The sequence below is a fragment of the Danio rerio genome, chromosome 12, assembly GCF_049306965.1.
Source record: "Danio rerio strain Tuebingen ecotype United States chromosome 12, GRCz12tu, whole genome shotgun sequence".
In the NCBI taxonomy this organism is placed as follows: Eukaryota; Metazoa; Chordata; class Actinopteri; order Cypriniformes; family Danionidae; genus Danio; species Danio rerio.
Genome location: NC_133187.1, coordinates 580,001 through 600,377, shown reverse-complemented (window position 1 = coordinate 600,377; position 20,377 = coordinate 580,001). Strand labels below are relative to the sequence as shown.

At 37.6% G+C, this 20,377-nt stretch overlaps 1 protein-coding gene across 1 annotated transcript in view; it reads right to left on the bottom strand.

Moving 5' to 3' along the window:
- Positions 1-518: 518 nt before the first annotated feature.
- gsg1l2b (gsg1-like 2b) overlaps positions 519-20,377 on the bottom strand; it is a 35,455-nt gene continuing 15,596 nt past the window's right edge. Inside the window, exons 2-6 of the mRNA XM_003199553.7 lie at positions 17,717-18,151; positions 15,316-15,363; positions 13,111-13,263; positions 2,432-2,543; positions 519-2,257 (exon numbers count right to left, since the gene is read on the bottom strand). Coding sequence (XP_003199601.2) covers positions 1,957-2,257; positions 2,432-2,543; positions 13,111-13,263; positions 15,316-15,363; positions 17,717-18,014 — 912 coding nt within the window. The 5' untranslated portion in view covers positions 18,015-18,151 and the 3' untranslated portion in view covers positions 519-1,956. The remainder of the gene's footprint in view (positions 2,258-2,431; positions 2,544-13,110; positions 13,264-15,315; positions 15,364-17,716; positions 18,152-20,377) is intronic.

The following is a 20,377-nucleotide window of genomic DNA, read 5'->3' as shown; positions in this document are numbered from 1 at the left end:
TTTGCTCAAGTAAGCAAATGTTGATTTTAGTGTGAACTGCCCCTTTAAAAGTAGTAACAGAGCTCTGTGTGCTCTTCTTCATCTGTACTTCTCTCTCTCCCTGTGAAACTATTGACATTTTCAGTGATTCTGCAGGGGGTTCACAAACTTTTGAACAGGGTTAGTTTTAGAATTTCAAATAGTTTTGTTATCTTTTCTCAAATTTATTGACATTTCACAGACTCTGCACAAGGTTATTTTATTTAATAATTGTAATCTTGTGAACTATATGTTAACAGGTTTTATGTAAATGATCTCACTCAGGACAGTGCTATATAAAAACAACAGTGAGTTAAACTTATTCACATTTTCAGTGATTCATGCAACTTCTGCATGGGGTTATTTTAATAATTTCTGCTATTTTTTTGTCATGTGGACTATAAACATAAAATGTCTTAAGGCAGTATTAAAACATGTATTTCGTTGGCAGTTCATTCCGCTGTGGCGACCCCTGATTAATAAAGGGACTAAGCCGAAAAGAAAATGAATAAATGAATGCATGCATTTAGTACAATCTCTCTTATTTAATTTTTTCTCCAAGTGGTTTACAAAATAACCCTGGTTTCGCACAGGTTATTTTAATTAATTATGTTTTTGTCTTGCAATTAATTTCATTTTGTAAAATATCTTACTCAGGATAGTACTAAACGTTATAAATAGCATATATTTAGTATAATCTCTTTGATTCTGCAAAGGGTTCACAAACTTTTGCTGCACAACACTTTAAATTGCTTTGTGTCAAAAAAACTCAGCTCAGAGTTGAAACCTCCAGCAGGAACACAGCTCTGCGTGCTCTTCTTCAGCAGTACTCTCTCCCTGTGGAACTATTGACATTTTCAGGGATTCTGCAGGGGGTTCACAAACTTTTCAGAATTTCAGCTAGTTTCTCAATGTCTTGTTGACTATAAACATAAAGTATTGTATTCAGGACAGTACTAATTAAAAAGGTAACATGCATTAAGTGTGATCTCGCTTATTCTGTCAAGATTAATCAGATTTTTAAGTGATGCATCACACTGTAACTTGTTTTGTGCTCAAAAAGTAAAAAAAGCGACTAAACTCAGAGGCTTGAAACCAGTTAATGATGCGTAAATGTTGATTTTAGTGTGAACTGCCCCTTAAAAAGCAGGCTTGAGCTCTGCATGGCCTTCTTCAGCAGTACTGCAATTATTGACATTTTCAGTGATTCTGCAAACTTTTGCACGGGGTTATTTTAATAATTCCTGCAGTTTTTATGTCTTGTGGACCATAAACAAAATATCTTACTCAGGACAGTAATAATTAAAAAATAAGATGCATTTAGTACAATCTAACTTTAGTTAAAATCCTGACATTTTCAGTGCTTTTGTAGGGGTTCACAAACTTTTGCATTTTGGGTTATTTTAGCAATCTCAGTTATTTTTATGTCTTGTGGACTATAAACATTAAATATCTTTCTCAGGACAGTAAAATAGCATGCATTCAGTGTGATGATCTCTCTTATTTTGTCAAAATTAATCACATTTTAGTGAATCTGCAGGGGGTTCACAAACCTTTGCACAACACGGTTCTTCTTTTGTGTTCAAAAAGAAAGAAGAGACTAAACTCGGGGTCTTGAAACCATTTCATGATGAGTAAACGGTGAGTAAATATATTCATTTTAGTGTGAACTGTCCCTTTTAAAGCAGGAATGGAGCTCTGCGTGCTCTTCTTCAGCAGTACTCCTCTCTCTCTCTCTCTCCCTGTGAAACTATTGACATTTTCAGCGATTCTGCAGGGGGTTCACAAACTTTCACAAAGCACTGTATCTTCTTTTTACATTCAAAAAGTAAAAAAGCGACTAAACCCAGAGGCTTGAAACCACTTGATGATGAGCAAACGTTGATTTCTGCATGAACTGCCCCTTTAAAAGCAGGAGTGATCTTCTGGTGGTCTTCTTCAGCAGTACTCCTCTCCCTGTGGACTCGGCAGCTCGTTGAGGTCCAGAAAGACGGATCCGGCCGACAGCTTGCGTCCTGAAGCCGACAGATCCAGGAATTCCTCGGCGGAGCTGGGCACGGAGCTGATGAACATGTCCCACACCTGCTCCGGAGACTCCAGGTCCAGCAGCTTCTGCTTGATCTTCAGGTTCTTCTCCATGTTCCTGCGCTTGTGCTTGAACTCCAGGATGGTTTTAGTGTATCTGTTGATGGTGGTGACGGAGGACGCCATGCAGGCTGTGAACGAACTCCACGCCAAACTGCAGGAGAAAACACAAAGCAGAATTCACGCTTCAGAACCTTCCTTAAAGGGACAGTTAGCCCAAACATGTAAGTTATCAGTGTATTATTTCTACTGATTGATCAGTCAACCAAACTTCCCCATAATGCAGCTCTGCGCTTCCCAATAAATACAGATAAATGAATGAACGTACATGTATGACCAGCTGTAGTCCCAGTGCTGCGGTTTCCAGTCCTCGGGGCCCAGACTGACGGTCAGCTGGAACGCAGTGGTGAACATCATGTGTGCCACCATTCCTAGAAGACCTGCAAAACACCACAGGAAACACTCTTGCACACATTACGCCATTATTATAGCTAGTACTGCTTTGATCACACACATAATAAAAATACTTTGCATATTTTGTGATTCACAAGTGTTTATTTACGGCTGTGAACTGCATTAGGGATGATGACCTCTGCTCTGTTCATATTGAATGCTGGGAATATTGTTTACATTTCTATCAATGCATACTGCTACTAATCTATCTTCTAACTATCTCTAACTTCAGCTATACTTACAGTAGGACATGTACATGTCATCATTAAACATGACCTTTACTTAATGTTCTTGTTATTTTTGGCATAAAAGAAAAATCAGTCATTTTAACTGGGCAACGTTTGACTGGTTTTGTGATCCAGGGTCAAATATTGTCTTCTATTTAATCTAAACATTATAAAAATGCTTTGGCAATATATTTGTAACATTGTCATGCCAATAACGCAAGACTGAATTGAATTGAGTTCTGTTTCTGACCAGCAGAGAGCAGCAGAGAACCACAGAAGATGGACATGAACACACAGCACACAATAAAACAAAACAAACATCTGAAACACAAAGCAAGCATATGCTGCAGCTCATATTATTCATTCATTCATTCATTCATTTTCTTTTCAGCTTAGTCCCTTTATTAATCCGGGGTCGCCACAGCGTAATGAACCGCCAACTTATCCAGCACATTTTTACACAGCGGATGCCCTTCCAGCCGCAACCCATCTCTGGGAAACATCCACACACACACTCATTCACTGCGGACAATTTAGCCTACCCAGTTCACCTGTACCACATGTGTTTGGACTGTGGGGGAACCCCACGTGAACGCAGGGAGAACATGCAAACTCCACACAGAAACACCAACTGAGCTGAGGCTCGAACCAGCGACCTTCTTGCTGTGAGGCGACAGCACTACCTACTGCGCCACTGCGTCGCCCCCACAACTCATAATAATTAACTAAATTACTATTTTAAATAAAGTCTTCCACATTGACAGACATAAGTATTGTTTCAGAATATTTAAAAGCCAACAATGCTGAAAGTTTTGAATATAAAAATAAACATAAACTATGAAGGATAACATCTTATGTGTTTGTGAAAAAAACATTATAAATATAGAACTTTCTTTGGTTCATGATTAAAGTGTCAATTTTCAACAAATGCAACTTTGGATTGCAAGTTAAAGCATATATTACAGATATGATTATTGCTGTGCAATTTTGTTTATTTTTCAGGCTACCTAATATGGTTGTTATTAAATATTTTTGTAAAACACTGTAAAAAAATGCTGGGCTTATCACAATTCCTTAATGTTGTCCCAGCCCAAATTGATTAAGTTTAACTGAACTGTTTTTACAAATTTATGTGGATTGAACATAAAACAATTAAGTTGCCCTCCTAAAAATCTCAAGAACGTGTTGATTCGGCTCATTTTTTAATAGAGTCTGAACAACAGCAAAAATCTGTATCAATCCTGTGTAACATGCACTTCATGTAGAAATAAATAAATAACATAAATAAAAGTACACATTTAAAAAAGGTTTGACTTGTTAATGTTTCTGGATTTAATAACTAAAATTAAGCAGCAATAAGCAGCTCAATAATTATTAATCTTTGTACATGCTAATTCATTAAAATGAAGCTGTCTATTATCAGATCATGTTGGCTGTTTTCATTTACAAATGTTTATTCATTTATTTTCCTTCTGAGCCGCCACTATGATAACCACTGAGCCACATGTGTCGCCCCTATGAGTGGTAGGTTATTCATTTTTTTCTCAGATTATTCCCTTAATTCATCAGGGGTCGCCACAGCGGAATGAACCGCCAACTATTCCAGCATTCCAGCATAGGTTTTACATGGTGGATGCCCTTCCAGCTGCAACCCAGTACACACTCATTCATACACACACACACACACACACACACACACACACACACACACACACACACACACACACACACACACACACACACATACACACACACACACACACACACACACACACACACATACACTACAGCCAGTGAAGTTGATCAGTTCCCCTATAGCGCATGTGTCTGGACTGTAACCGTAGCACCCGGAGGAAACCCACGCCAACACGGGGAGAACATGCAAACTTCACACAGAAACACCAACTAACCCAGCCGAGACTCAAACCAGAGACCTTCTTGCTGTGAGGCCACAGTGCTAACCATTAAGCCTCTGTGATGCCTAATAAAAATATATATATATTGGTAAATGCTGAAATGGACATTATTAACTGCTCATGATATTAAAGCAACTTAATTTGCAAATGGAAGGTTACTGTGAAGTTTGACCATAACTTTATAAAAAAACTTTATATAAATAAAATAATAAATAAACATTTTGCTGCATTTGAAATGTAAACGTGTGCAGTATCCTCTGGCTTGTTTTACAGCTTGTGGAGATAATAAATAGGTGTACTGTCATGACACCGCGCCCAAATCTGCTGAAAATGAGTGTCTAAGCAGATTTGGCTTCATTTTTATGCAGAGAGAGAGAGATGTGTGTGTGTGAAGCTGAAATAACCAAACCTGATCATTAAAGAAGTGGCGGTGGTACACTGTGAAGAGCATCTCAAAGACATCCAGAAGAAAGATAAAGACTGATTACACATCATTATACAGACACTAAACACACACACACACGCACACGCGCACACACACACACACACACACACACACACACACACACACACACACACACACACACACACACACACACACACACACACACACACACACAGAGGGAGAGAGAGAGAGGGAAGGAGGGATGAATGGATGGACAGATAGATGAATACATTGATGCATAGATGGATGGATGAATGAGTAGATAGATGGATGATTGGACAAATCTGTGCATATACAGATAGATGGATGGATGGATGGATGGATGGATGGATGCATAGATAGATGGTTGAAAGGTGGATGTATGGATGGATGGATGGTTGGACAGATGGATGCATAAATGGATAGATGCATAGATAGATGGTTGAATGATGTATGGATGGATGGATGGATGGATGGATGGACGAATGGACGAATGGACGGACGGACAGACGGACAGACAGACAGACAGACAGACAGACAGACAGATAGACAGATAGATAGATAGATAGATAGATAGATAGATAGATAGATAGATAGATAGATAGATAGATAGATAGATAGATAGATAGATAGATAGATAGATAGATAGATAGATAGATGAATGAATGAACAGAGGGATGCATAATAAGATGGATGGATGTTGGAGGGATGATGGATGGACAGAGAAACGAATGGATGGATGGATGATGGATGGATGCATAGATAAGTAGATGGATGGACAGATGAATGATGTATGGATGAATGCATACATCTATAGATCAATAAATGGATGGATGGATTCATAGGTGGATGGATGGATGGATGACTGCATGGATAGATGGATGGACAGATGAATGATGAATGCATACATAGATCAATTAATGGATAGATAGATTTATATGTGGATGGATGGATGAATGGATAGATGGACGGACTCATAGATGAATGGATGGATGGATGGATGGATGGATGAATGCATAAATAGATAGATGGATGTTTGGATATTAGATAGATAGATGGATGGATGGATGAATGGATGGATGGACGGACTCATAGATGAATGGATGGATGGATGGATGGATGAATGCATGGATAGATGGATGGACGGATGAATGATGAATGCATTCATCTATAGATAAATAAATGCATGGATGGATGAATGCATAAATAGATAGATGGATGGATGGATGGTGATAGATAGATGGATAGAGTGACCTCAGTAATAGAGTGAGTCAGTAATCATCAGTTTGTCCTCTTGTTTATCAGGCTGTTTTCAAACACACACACACACACACACACACACACACACACACACACACACACACACACACACACACACACACACACACACACACACACACACACACACACACACACACAAACACACACAAACACACACAAACACACACACACACACACACACACACACACACACACACACACACACACACTAAGACAAGCTCATTTCAAGCACACAATAATGTCTCAAACACACACCAATGTCAAACACACACAGCCTAACACACACTCAGTGTAAATGAACGTGTTGGTGTGGATGAGCTCATGGTTCCTCTTAATGGTGTCATTAGTGCAGTACGGCAGTGGAAAAGCTTCAGCCAGACGGACATTATCAACACCGGACACTCAAAGTCACCCCAGCCAGAACAGCGGAGGACGGAGGTAAATTACACATTATTTACAGCTCACTGAGCCTGCATACTGAAGCGCACGCACCAACACATCTGCAAAACTACAGCCAGGAGATCAGGAGCGTCTGAAGGAGATCAGCTTCAGTTTCAGACGTCCATCTAAATCATGGGAAAGGGGCAGTTCATGCTAAAATTTTCATTCTGCCATCATTTTTCTGCCAAACACAATTGAAAAATATACTCCAGAAGGCTGAAAAAAAGCAGCCATTGACTTCCATAATACACAAACACACACACTGTGAAACACATGTGAAATCATACTTAAGCTTTCATAAAATATCATAACAAATGAAGTAGATTCCTGGGTAAGAATCTTTTGAGCTGAAGTGATATAGAGGTGGATTTTATCTAAACGAGATATCTTTAATCCTCCAGAGTATTGTAGCTTCCTCCTAAGTTGTGGATGAAATATAGGCCAAATTATAATGATACTCAACAAACGGCACAGACAGAGATTCAGTGTTGCATTTTGAAGCCTTAACATATATAAAAACATAAGCAGAAATGAACATCAACATCCGCATAAACATACTCATTCATTTATTATCCTTCGGCATAGTCCCTCATTTATAAGGGGTCGCCACAGTGGAATGAACCATATGTTTTACGCAGCGGATGCCCTTCTAGCTGCAACCCAGTACTGGGAAACACCCATGCACACACATTCACACACACACACCATCACACACTACAGTCAGTGTAGTTGATCAGTTCCCCTATAAGCGCATGTGTTTGGACTGTGGGGGAAACCGGAGCACCCAGAGGAAACCCACACCAACACGGGGAGAACATGCAAACTCCACACAGAAACACCAACTGACCCAGCCCAAAACAATGACGTTCCTGCTGTGAGGCCACGGTGCTACCTACTGAGCCACCGTGCTGCCCTTGGCATAAACAGATGAGTTTGCTAAAGATTATTGCAGTTCTTTCACTGCAGGAAAACGTAAATAAGAGCTGAGTGATATGACACGGTGCATAAATGTGCATTAAACACTCATACTCAGACGTCTACATGTGTTTGTTGCAAAACAGGCTCATTGGTTTATTTGGACGCAAGAAATAGAGGAAAACTAGCAGAGGTTTGGCAGGAGCAGCCGTGTCTGGTTGACGTTTCATACAGAAAGCTAAAAAAGAAAGTTGAGGAGAAATTGCTAATTCCCTTCAAACCCAGGTGAGCTAATAAGTACATTTTCTACCCAATTAAAGGCTTCTTTTTCATTATGTAGTTAATAACGAAAGATATACGACATGTTTTTGGCTGTGAGACGTAGTTTGGACGAAGTTGTCGGCGATTCTTCCTATGGTAAAGTCATGCAATGTGAAAGCCCCTGTCGCCGATCCATCTTACAGTGTAAACAAAGCAGTGACAAAACGCCAGCCCACATAGTTAAACAGTGTGAACACATCTGTGACATGAGTACTTTGAAAATCCTGCAGTCTGAACTCGGCATTAGCCACTAAACTGACAATATGTAAAACAGCTGTGTTTCCTGCAATGGTATGTCTGGCTGCATTTTATGTGTAAAACGAATGTACATGGAGGTTTTTTCCATCCAGGTCAGTTTGCTCGGTAGCTCACCTCGTATGGCATCGAGTGTTTGGAGTCTGGTGAAGGGCGGTTTCAGAAACCAGATATAACAGCAAATCAAATCAGCAATAAAATATGAAGCAACCTGCTCCATTACTGTTGTTTCTTAAGCTCTAACTACCAATTTCCAGTGTGTTACTGCACATACACAAAGATTAACACCACTCTCCATTATGAAAATGTTTCTATAATCACCATACGATATGATTATAAACACTAAAGAACAGAGATGCCAAGGCTATGCCAACGCTAGATTGGATGTTTTTTCTCCTGTCCTGTTATTTTACTGTATGAATTCTAAACAAGTCTGCATTAAAATAAAGTAAACAGAAGTGTTCAATTAAAGTACAATCAATTAACAACCTCAGATCTCAAAGCAGTCTCTAACCAATAATCATCAACAGCATTTTCACTTCTTCCACAACTTGACTTTTGTGCTCTGAGGGTTATAAAGTTCACTTCAACGTTCTCTGACAGCTCTAAAATATGACTCAAACCAAGTAAAGGGTCACAAACCATAATTAACTAAGTGACGAAGCGAATTAGACGTACAACTTTTCCCCTATACATCGTGCATTTAATGCTCCGCTGAATCTCAATGCGGCGAGTGCTACGAGCACTGTGGAGTGAATGTGTCAAATGCAGACAGGAGCTAATTGAGGTTGTAGCTCGTTTCCCATGATGCATGGCGTTCATGATCCCGCTCTCTCATGAAGAAGTGAAGCTCAAAAAAGGGATGACAGCGGGCCAGAAGTTCATCCTTCAGTCTTTATGCAATAATGAAACTCTAACGTGACCACAAAAGCTCTGTCGGCAATCTCAGTCTGACGGATGTTAAGGTCAGTCAAAGCCTTATTTAAACTCAGAAATGTCTACTGCACGCTCTATGATGTGGCTGGAATTCATGTTGATTTTGTGAAATGTAATGTAAACATCTGCAAAGTGTAGGATATCAGGTTGATCATAATAACGTAACAAAATATAAGCAGATGTTTTAACTGTTGTGCTCTTTTTGTGCTCCCATATGTTGTGCTTTCTGTGTTTACTTCTAGTGTGTAGCTCCTGTTTGTTTAGTTTTCTGATTTTGTGCTTTGTTCCTATTGTTACTCATTGGTTTATTGTGTTCACCTGTGCCTTGTTTGGTTCTACAGTTAACCTGTATATTTAAGCCTTCAGTTTGTTTCAGTGTGTTGTGCTATAATGCCCAGTTTTACGTAGTTGCTATGCTTTTTTTGAGATCAAATATAAAATGGATTGTTGTTTTTATCGAGGAGGTAATCATTTTTATATTATTAAATGAGATCCAAACAAACAGTATGTAATGATGTAACTGAATTTGTACCTGATATTTACTTTTTGTGCTCCCATATGTTGTGCTTTCTGTGTTTACTTCTAGTGTTTAGCTCCTGTTTGTTTGGTTTTTTGATTTTGGCTTTGTTCTAATTGTTACTCATTGGTTTATTGTGTTCACCTGTGCCTTGTTTGGTTCTTCATTTAACCTGTATATTTAAGCCTTCAGTTTGTTGTCCTATAATGTCTAATTTTACAAAGTTGTTTACTTCCAGTGTGTAGTTCCTGTTTGTTTGGTTTTCTGATTGTGCGCTTTGGTACTATGTTCACCTGTGTCTTGTTTGGTTCTTCGTTTAACCTGTGTAATTAAGGTGCTAAATATGTTTCATTGTCCTGCATTGTCTTTTCAAAGTTGTTTAGTATTTAAAAGGCAGATTATTTTTCATTTACCTCTACATGATGAGGTTTTGATTTTGATATCATTAAATGTGATGCAAATACGACAAGTTTGAAGAGTACAAGAAATAACATACTAGTTCTAACAACATAACACAATAAAAAACTGATATTTGTAATTGTTGTGCTCTTTTTGTGCTCCCATATGTTGTGTCTTTGTGTTTACTTCCAGTGTGTAGCTCCTACTGTATATGTTTGGTTTTCTGACTGCATGCTTTGTTACTATTGTTTTTCATTGGTTTATTGTGTTCACCTGTGCTTTGTTTGGTTCTTCATTTAGCCTGTGTTCAGTTTATTGTCCTGCATAGTCTACTTTTTCAAAGCTGTTTAGTATATAACAGGCTGATTCTATTTCATCCACTTCAACCTGATGACTTCTTGATTTTGATAAAATTAACTGCGGTGTAAAAAGTTGCAAATTTGAACTGTACAAAAAAATAAGAGTAATTGTAATATAGTAACATAATAAAAGCCGATATCTATAACAGTTATGATATTCGTTGTGCTTTGATATGTTTACTTCCAGTGTTTATTTCCTATTTGTTTGGCTTCCTACTGATTAATTGCTTTGTTGCTATGGTTACTCATTGGTTGATTACGTTCACCCATGTCATGTTTTTTTTTTTCATTTTGTAAAACATAAAACTAATTTAAGCCTTCAGTTTATTGTCATTTATTGTCTGAATTTTAATTCAACAACCCTGTTATCCTGTAAGTTGATTAGGTTGTTCTTTTGCTTTACTACTTTTGAGATTTCATACACCTCTGGGACATTATCCCTCATGTAAAGTATATAATATAATATAATATAATATAATATAATATAATATAATATAATATAATATAATATAATATAATATAATATAATATAATATAATATAATATAATATAATAATGTTACACTTTATTTTAATATGTCATTGTTACAGTGTAACAATTAATTTATCTAATGTAATTACATGTACTTACTATATGGTTAGAGTTAGACTACGATTTAGGTTTTTGGTTGGTTGCATGTAATTATGCATAATAATAGTAATTACTACAGCATAGTAACAAGGAGATCTCATAATAAAGGGCTACTTAATATAATAAAATATATAAAAACAACCTCTTTGTTAGAATTAACTTTGTTTAATAATGTTCAATGCAACATTATCATAATTGTTTTATTAACATTGATTTTAAGGCAAGACTATCAGTCTAAATTAGATTTATTATAAGATAAAAATAATCATTTTTGCATAGTCAACAACCTGCAGAGTCACTGCTAAAAATATATATATAAATAAATAAGCAGAGCAGGATTTAAGCAGATTGAATTCCGACGCATATGTCGACATAAGCCCTTAAATTGTGAAACTGTCAAAAATAGCCTGGATGACATTCAAGAGTACTGGCTTACCAATACTGCGAGGCTTAAATGGGATTTTGAGCCGGATGTTTTAGATGTATCGAGGGAAAAGGGATCTGTGATAGAGCATAAACGTAAAGGCGTTCGGCACAGAAGACAATAGCCAATCTGAATCTGCCGACACTGGCGTTTCTGAAAGCACTGCGATAACTCGGATTGCGTTTGCTTGACCTGCTTTTGATTTTTGTAAATCAGTCGGTCAAGCAGAATGTGTCGTCATTGTGGACCTAATAGGTTTAAATCTCAATGAGCTCAGTGACATTTGGGTAACACTTTACTTGAAGAGGTGTTCATAAGGCTGTCCTGAAACCATCACAATCATGATATGACAAGGATTTTATGCATGCTTATAACTGTTATTAAGTGTCTTTCGATCAGTTATGATATTTTAAATGCAAAGATGATGTTTGTTATGACAGCTTGACATAAACTAATACATCACAACCTGTTATTGTCAACATGACGTTACCAAGAAATCACAACTTGTCTGTCATAAACATCTGTCATAATCTGTCATAAACATGATTGTCATGAGGCATTATAGTTGTGTTAAGAATTTTATAGCAGCGTCATCAACACATATTTCTGACCTACTACAGTGCTACAAGCTGAATTTTTTATTGAAATATCATTAAATATTAATGACGCTCCCTTAAAATGATTTGACAAAGTAAGGACACTTTAGATGAGACAATTTAATGACAAATACAGTGAAAAAGTGATCAGAAAAAATTCAAGACACATTTATAATTGAATCATGACAATCATGTTTATGACAGATTTATGACAAGGTTTGACGTCTTGGTAATGTTGTCACAAAAAAGATAAAGACTGTATTTGTGCGTATTTGTTTATATCAAGTTGTCAAACAATGTCATCATTGCATTTAAAATGACATAACTGTGCGAATGACACTTAATAACAGTTGTTATAAGCATGCATAAAGACTTATTCATGTGTCATGTCAAGATTCCAAATGTTTCATGTCATATAAACACCTCCTCATGAAAAATGAGACCGACATTTGAAAGACAACAAGCACATGTTGATCAGTCACACACACCACATTAAAGAACTGCAACTCCCAGCATGCACCTCACACACACAGGTTCCTGTTTTTCACTGATTGCAAACACACACACACACACAGCTGAAGCTATTCATGGACTGATTCAAGGACTATTTAAACAGCACACACACACATCAGGTCTACTTAATGTGTTTAGTGTACATTACGACGTGATTCTCTTGCTTTGCCTTGCTTGACCTCTGCCTTGTCTGTTTGTTTACGCTGTTTGCTGCCTGTACTGACCGTTTGGCTGTTCTTTGACCTCGACTCTGGATTCTCTAAATGCATTAGTTTGACTCTGTTGCCCGTTGCCTGCCTGACCATTGGATTCTAAACTCTGTTGTAAGTGTCCATCACATAACAATCATACACACATACACATACACACACACACACACACACACACACACACACTTTACCTGATAACACAGTGAATATCGCTGCAAATGCGTTCAGTTTGAGTCCGTCGATGACGTTTCCAATATGGCAGACCTCGATGGACATGAGAATCCCTCCAGTGGCCAGCAGGAGGATGTACAGACACTCGGCCACAATGCAGAGCCACAAAACCCCTGAGAAAAACAAGGTTTGCTTGTGAATGCACCAAAAATCATGTTGCACGGCTCACTATTTCAATCTTAAATACTTCTGTTGTACAATAATGATTCTGTTTTGCTTAATGCACACATATTCGAGTTAAATTTAGTTTTTCTCAATGACTTGCACAGATGAATTGCACACCGTAAAAATAGCGACGTGAGCTCAAGTTTTGATTTTATGTGCTCTTTTAAGGATGCTTTCCAAGTTATAAATGCTTAAAGGCACGTCCGGATCCTAATCTAGCTTTAGTGAATTCTGCCTCCTGAGAAACCTTCATCTGATCGATTTTAGAAAGCAGCATCGATGGATCTTTCGATATCCCACAATCATGTGGGCTCAATTTCTAACAGTTCACTGTAAAAAAAATAAGTTTTTGTCTCATTTCTAGTCCAAATATCTACAAACTCTGAAATCAAGAAGGTTTTTCTAGACAAAAAGTATTTCAAGCAAAAAGTATTGTGCTGTTTTCATTAATGAAAGGTAAAAATTAAATGAATTAAATGATTAAAAATAAGTAATCTGCCAATAGGGTAAGCTAAATAATCTTCTTTTTGCCTGGAAATAACATTATTTAGCTTGCTTTAAGGAATTTTTCACTTAGTATTTTTTGAAAGCAAGACAATGTCTTTTTTACTTGCTTAAAAAGTGCTTCATGATTTATTTGGACTAGAAACAAGACAAAAACTAAGCAAGAAAAGCATTATTATATGAGTTATTAGTCAATCAATATCACAATAAGAGTGCTGTTTTCCCCTTCAAAATTCAGGTTACAAACGTGATATTGATTTCACTACAGTTCAGTAAACAAGTTATTATTGAGAGACATTTATCAGCCCATATTTCACAGTTTTTGCTCTGTTATAAATTTTATTTAATTTTTAAAAACTGTATTTAAGTGCATTTAAGAAGTTTATGCAATTTTTGTTGCATTTTTTCAAGTTTTTTTTTTGCTGCATGTCAGAATTATAGAAAATATTAAAATATTGCTTTTATTTATCATAGAAGCATTACATCAAAAATAAACCTTTATTAAAGTTTATAGTCCAACAAGCAGTGATAAAAACAAGGAAAATGCATAAAAGGTTTTAAAAAAAATCCTAACACTAATAAAACTCTGTTATAACCCAACGTTGTGTAAAATCTTTTCAATTAAAATGAAATGCAATGACATTTTTAAACAGTATTTAATGCAATTTTTGTGCATTTTTCATGCTGTATTTTTTCCCTGCATGTTGGATATATTAAAAAATGTATATTGTTTTTATTAATGCATTGCATCAAAAAATATACATTACATTTGAAATAAATGAGTATGAAATCTGTTTGACTATATTTACGTCACTGACCCATATAAGAGCCGACTGTACATTAATCCCCTACAGACTGTACAAATCATAATGCATAAGCACACGGTTCCTCAATATAATGCTCCACAACTATAATACAGCACAATGATTATATGCATACATGCATTTCATTTCCAGGGATATAAAACCCTATAAAGATTATTATTTCTCTCTCTCTCCGTCATTCACGGTGCTGAGGAAGAGCTGAATTACAGTATGGTGTCGTTATTTCATGATGAATGATAATTACAGCCTGAATCATCTATCAGTAACACCCGTCTACAGCACATGAAGGAGAATCATTAAAAACACAACCTTTAGTAGATGTTCACGCTGAAAAATAGATATATTTCCAACCAACTTGACAGTTTTTGATATAATAAAACATGTTTGTTATGAGTGTGTTTTAGTGCCACATTAAAAAAACTAACAAAAATGTAAAGTTACAAGATTAAAGTCATAATACTGAGAGAATACAGTTGAAATTTCCAGAACAAAGTTGAAATATTATGAGAATAAATTAAATATTTCCAGAATAAGTGATGATTTTCTTCTCTTTGGTTTCTCATCAGATGGAAACGCTGATTAATTCATTAATGTTTGACACAACTTTCACATAAATCTACTGTGCATCTTTGGATGGAAACACAGATACTGATGCAGAACTGCAGGTCTTACCTCTCTCGTGAGGAGGAGCGACAGTGATGAAGCTCCTGCACTTCTCACCTGCCGGAGGAAACACAGTTTAACACTGTAATGGAGGAGTGAAGCACTGTCAGCACACAGAGATCAACACCAGACGGATTCATTTCCCTTCATCACCACACTGAATAACACTCATACTGAGCTTCCCTTATTTAAAGAGCAACTTTTATACAGAAACAACTTTTATAAAGGGTTTAAACCCAGTGTGTGTGTGTGTGTGTGTGTGTGTGTGTGTGTATCTCCAGCAGCCTCTAATGCTCAGCAGTTCTGAACTGTGTTTGTTCTAATCAGACTTGATGCAGGAACACTGTGATTGACATTCTCCTGCTGTACGTGTCATCAGAAGGGGAAAGCCCCGCCCATTAGTGCCCATCTCATTAGCATGTCCAGCAGGCCTGAGTGAGAAGCAGCCGTCTGTCCATTCGCCATTAGAGTGTTTGAGCTGCTGAAGATGATGTCAGCATAGACTAAGAGGACTGTAGATGTGGAGTTTTAGATGAAAAGTGTATGGGTGTTTCCCAGTACTGGGTTGCAGCTGGAAGGCAATCTGCTGTGTAAAACATATGCTGGAATAGTTGGCGGTTCATTCCGCTGTGGCAACCCCTTAGTAATAAATGGACTAAGCTGAATGAAACTGAATGAAAGTGCTGGGCTGTTTAAACATGAACAAGCCACAAATTGTAATTAATTAAATAATTAGCCCAACTTCAGGGTTGTCAATATTTAACCCAACGAAGGTTTCAAACATTCCTTTGGAGCTTAGAATGACCAAGAGGCGACACTCAATAGAACGTTCCATTGCAACAGCCCTGGATTCCGCCCTTTTGGAGTGAAAGCGATTGGCCGTCCTTTGGATCTTATTGCTGTCATGATGGCGAGCAGCTGCTTTGTTTTTTTTTAAATTTTTTTAAAAAGTGCATTAAAGCTGAAATACAACCTGAAAGACGACAGTGCAACACTTACTATCACAATCATCAGCACTTTTAATAGTTTATTTAACAGACTTATAACATGCTGCTGTTCTATTGCACTAGAGTGTCGCCTCTTGGTGATTCTATGCTCTTTGCTTAGTCTCTATTTTGGAGTTCGCCACAGCGAAATGAAACAAACTGTTCCAGCATATGTTTTGCATAGCGGATGGCCTTCCAGCTGCAACCCATTACTGGGAAACACCCATACACACTCATTCACACACACACACACTCATACACTGCGGCCAGTGTAGTTGATCAGTTCCCCTATAGCGCATGTGTTTGGACTGTGGGGGAAACCGGAGCACCCGGAGGAAACCCACACCAACACGGGGAGAACATACAAACTCCACACTCTGGAAAAAATACCTGGGTTAAAAATACCCCAACATATAACCCAACTATAGGTTATTATAGGTCCTTCCAGACTATGGGTTATTTTAACCCAATGCATTGGGTTATGTTGATTAAATGTTATTTTTTTCCAGTTCGGTATACTTTTACTACAATTCATTTTATAATTATGACTGTGTAAATAAATAAATGTCTCCGCTGGGTCCTAAAGGTGGGAATCCGGCCGGATATTGCAAATTTGTGTATCATTTCCTCCTCCAAAAAAATAAAAAAAGAGATGTAGAGAAAGTGCTTTAATATAGATCGGCTATAAAGTTTGTATCATCAATAACAGTGCTGGAGAAACCGATATAAAAACACGACACGGAGGGGTAATTTGATAAAAAAATAACAACAATATTATTGGGTTAGAGCTTAAACTTTATAACTCAAAAGGAACAGTATATTAATACAGCTGTCCTGTGTCAGTTAAGTCAGTTGAATGTTGAAATTGAAAATTGTAACCCAACATTATTATATAAATAACCCAATAAAGGGTGAAAATAACCCAACAAAGCACCACATATTTAACCCAACTGTTGAGTTATTAATAAATAAACTAATAAAGGTTAAAAATAACCCAACAAAGCGCCAAATATGTTTAACTCAACCATTGGGTTAAATAAATGACTCAACGTTTTTTAGAAACTCTACGTTGGGTTAAACAGCCCCGCCTTTTAGAGCTTATTAACTTTCAGCTGATGCAGAAATCCGAATTTACAAAAATTGCCAGTCATGTCAGCTTTATTTAGGAAAACTGGTTTGACATCATCGTGAACTGACTGCTGGAATATTAGGCTACAATCTAAAGCAATACTCGGTTGTTTTAACCCAAAGTTGGGTCAAATACAGACAAATTCAACAGTTGGTTAAATAACATTAGTGCTTAAAAAATATTGAAAAATCTGACGAAATTGGGGTTTGTTCATGTTTGACCCAATGTTGGGTTAAAACAACAACAACAACAACAACAACAACGCATGAAGTTCTTGTGAAGGAAACCCTCTCACCGACAAGGTCGACGTTCTGCTCGCAGGAGAACCAGATGCCGGTGTGGAACTTCCGGAGAACAAACTTATCCTCGCCGGTCTCCCAGATGTACTGCACCAGGCGGCTGTCGTTGGCGTTGGAGCTGTTGTACCGGATGCAGTGCGTCTGTTTGCCGGTCACCGGGCCGGTGCAGAAGGGCTTCACCACTTTGCGCTCTCCGTCGCACCAGTAGCTGGAGCTGAGCGCGGACACGGCGAGGAGCAGAGCCAGCAGATTCAGCAGCAGCGCGAGGGACGCTCTCCGCCGCCGCTCCATCATCAGCCAAGCCGCTCCGGTGATCCGGTGTTCTCCGGTGCGCGAGTCCTGGTGCTCTGAGGAGAGGAGACGCTGCTCTCCGGTGCTGCGCGCGCTCGCTCTGTTTCTCTCTCTCTCTCTCTCTTTCTCTCCCTACCTCTCTCTCTCACACACACACACACACAAACACACACTTTCTCTTCGCGCGCTCTCTCTGTTTCATTTCAGTTCAATTCAATTATTGCTTTATTGGCACGACAAATGTCACGAATGTATTGCCAAAGCATTTATAAAGTTTACATAAAAAATAGCATATATATAATTTAAAAACATAGTAAACACTGTAAATAGTAGTAATAAAAATTAATAAAAAATAAATAAAAAAATAAATAAAAAGATAATAACAATAATACAAATTAAAAATAATAATATATCAGAATAAGCTGTACATTTAACAATCAAGATTTTAGGATAAAACAGTAGTAGACAATAATAATTGAACTGTAATGGCTGTAAATGTACTTACGGTAATGGTGCAGGAGAATTAAATACAGTAATTTCGGGTCATGATCTTTAATGTTCGTCTAGGTAAAGTGAAGTTTGAATAATCATGTTATATGATGTTGGAAGCGGGGTGATGCATTAAAATAAGATGCGCTGTTGGGGACACTGGAAGGTGCCAACGCTGAGTAGCTGTTATTGTGTCCAGGTGACCATGCATCTCCTGTTTCTCATTATTTTTATTAAATATAATTTAGATTACTTGAATGAGTATTTAACTTTGAAATGATTTTAAGTAATGAATAAGTTAAACACACTGCTTTATGTAAGAATGTTCAGGGCATTTGCCTGTCTGTGTAACTTTTTCAGGAGCCAACAAACTAGGTCAGAGGTCACGGAGATCTTGAGTGGAACTGAGGACTGAAGCATCTGTTTCTGTTGTTATTTCTATAAGTTAATGCTGTCTAAAATGTCTAAAGTGATTTTGCTATTTTTACGAGTACACTCAGCCTTGGAGAAGAAACAGATTGTAGTTTAAGTGTGTGTGTTCTATTTGATTGTGGATCCGTTTCACAGGTCTGGAGTCAGGTCTAATCAGTGTAGTGAATGTCGGGCGTTTTTGCTTAAGATATTGTTCAGAATATACGCACAAACCCCATGTGGAAATGTTCCTAGTCTATCTGAGTTTTAACCAATCAGGTTAGAACACCTGTATGTGTGACGCAGTTAATGACGTGATGTGAGAGTATAATTGTTATTGATTTGTGATTGTAAGCAGAGCGGAACTCATTGCGAGTGTTGAAGCTGGCTTCTGCTGATGAAACGGCATACTATCTTCAGTAAACTTGATTTATTTATTTAAATCTCTGACTCCGGCTCTTCTTCATCTGACTGACTGGTCATTCTTTGGGTTAAACTGTATACCATCCGTACAAATGGTAGTATGAAACATGACCACATTACTCCTCTTCTAAGGGGCCTGCATCGGCTGCCCATCCAATTCAGAATTGATTTTAAAGTGCTTTTACTGTATTTAAATCCCTTTACAATCTAGCCCCAACCTACCTCTCAGAGCTGCTGCATTTTAACACTCCCGTAAGATCTCTTAGATCAAGTGATCAAAATCTTCCTTTAGTTCCTCCGTTCAGCCTGAAATGTACAGAGCTTTCTCTGTGGCGGGTCTGGGGTTATGGAACACTTTGCTTCTTGAGATTAGAACAGCTCCACGTCTATCCATATTTAAATCACTAAAATGTACTTATTTAGCTGGGCTTTTTAATATGATTTATAGTCCTTTCTACTACTTTATTTTTACATTTCATTTGTTTCTCTGGGCTTATTTTTATTGTGTACAGCACTTTGGTCAGTCTTGTTTGTGTGTGCTCTATAAATAAATGAACTTGAACTTATAATAATCTAGATGTGTGTGTAAGCACACCCCCGTTACACAATCAATATGTTTATCCATTTCCAGGTGAATATAGTCAATAATGTTTGTGAATTTAAACAAAACAGATTTATTGTTCGTTTCTTAACAATCGCTTCGCCACAAATTTCAAAATCCTGAAATCAATTTGCAAAACTCTCAAAGCATCACTGCTTTTAACACAGGTCCTCCAGTGGTCAAAACTTTGCTTGTTGCGTTCATTTCTTTGGGAAAGGTTGCACAGTGGCTCAGTGCAGATGCAATCAGAGCAGCATGCAATGCTTTCAATACCCAGCCATAACCCCGCCCTTAACCCCGCCCCTCATAGTGACGTCACCAGCTCCATTGTGTCTGACATTGCATCTCTGAGATGTGAAGTCTCAGTTTGCAGATCCAAGTCTACATCATGATACTAATGGGAGAGTGGGGTCGCACTGTTGCCTTACAGCAAGAAGGTCGC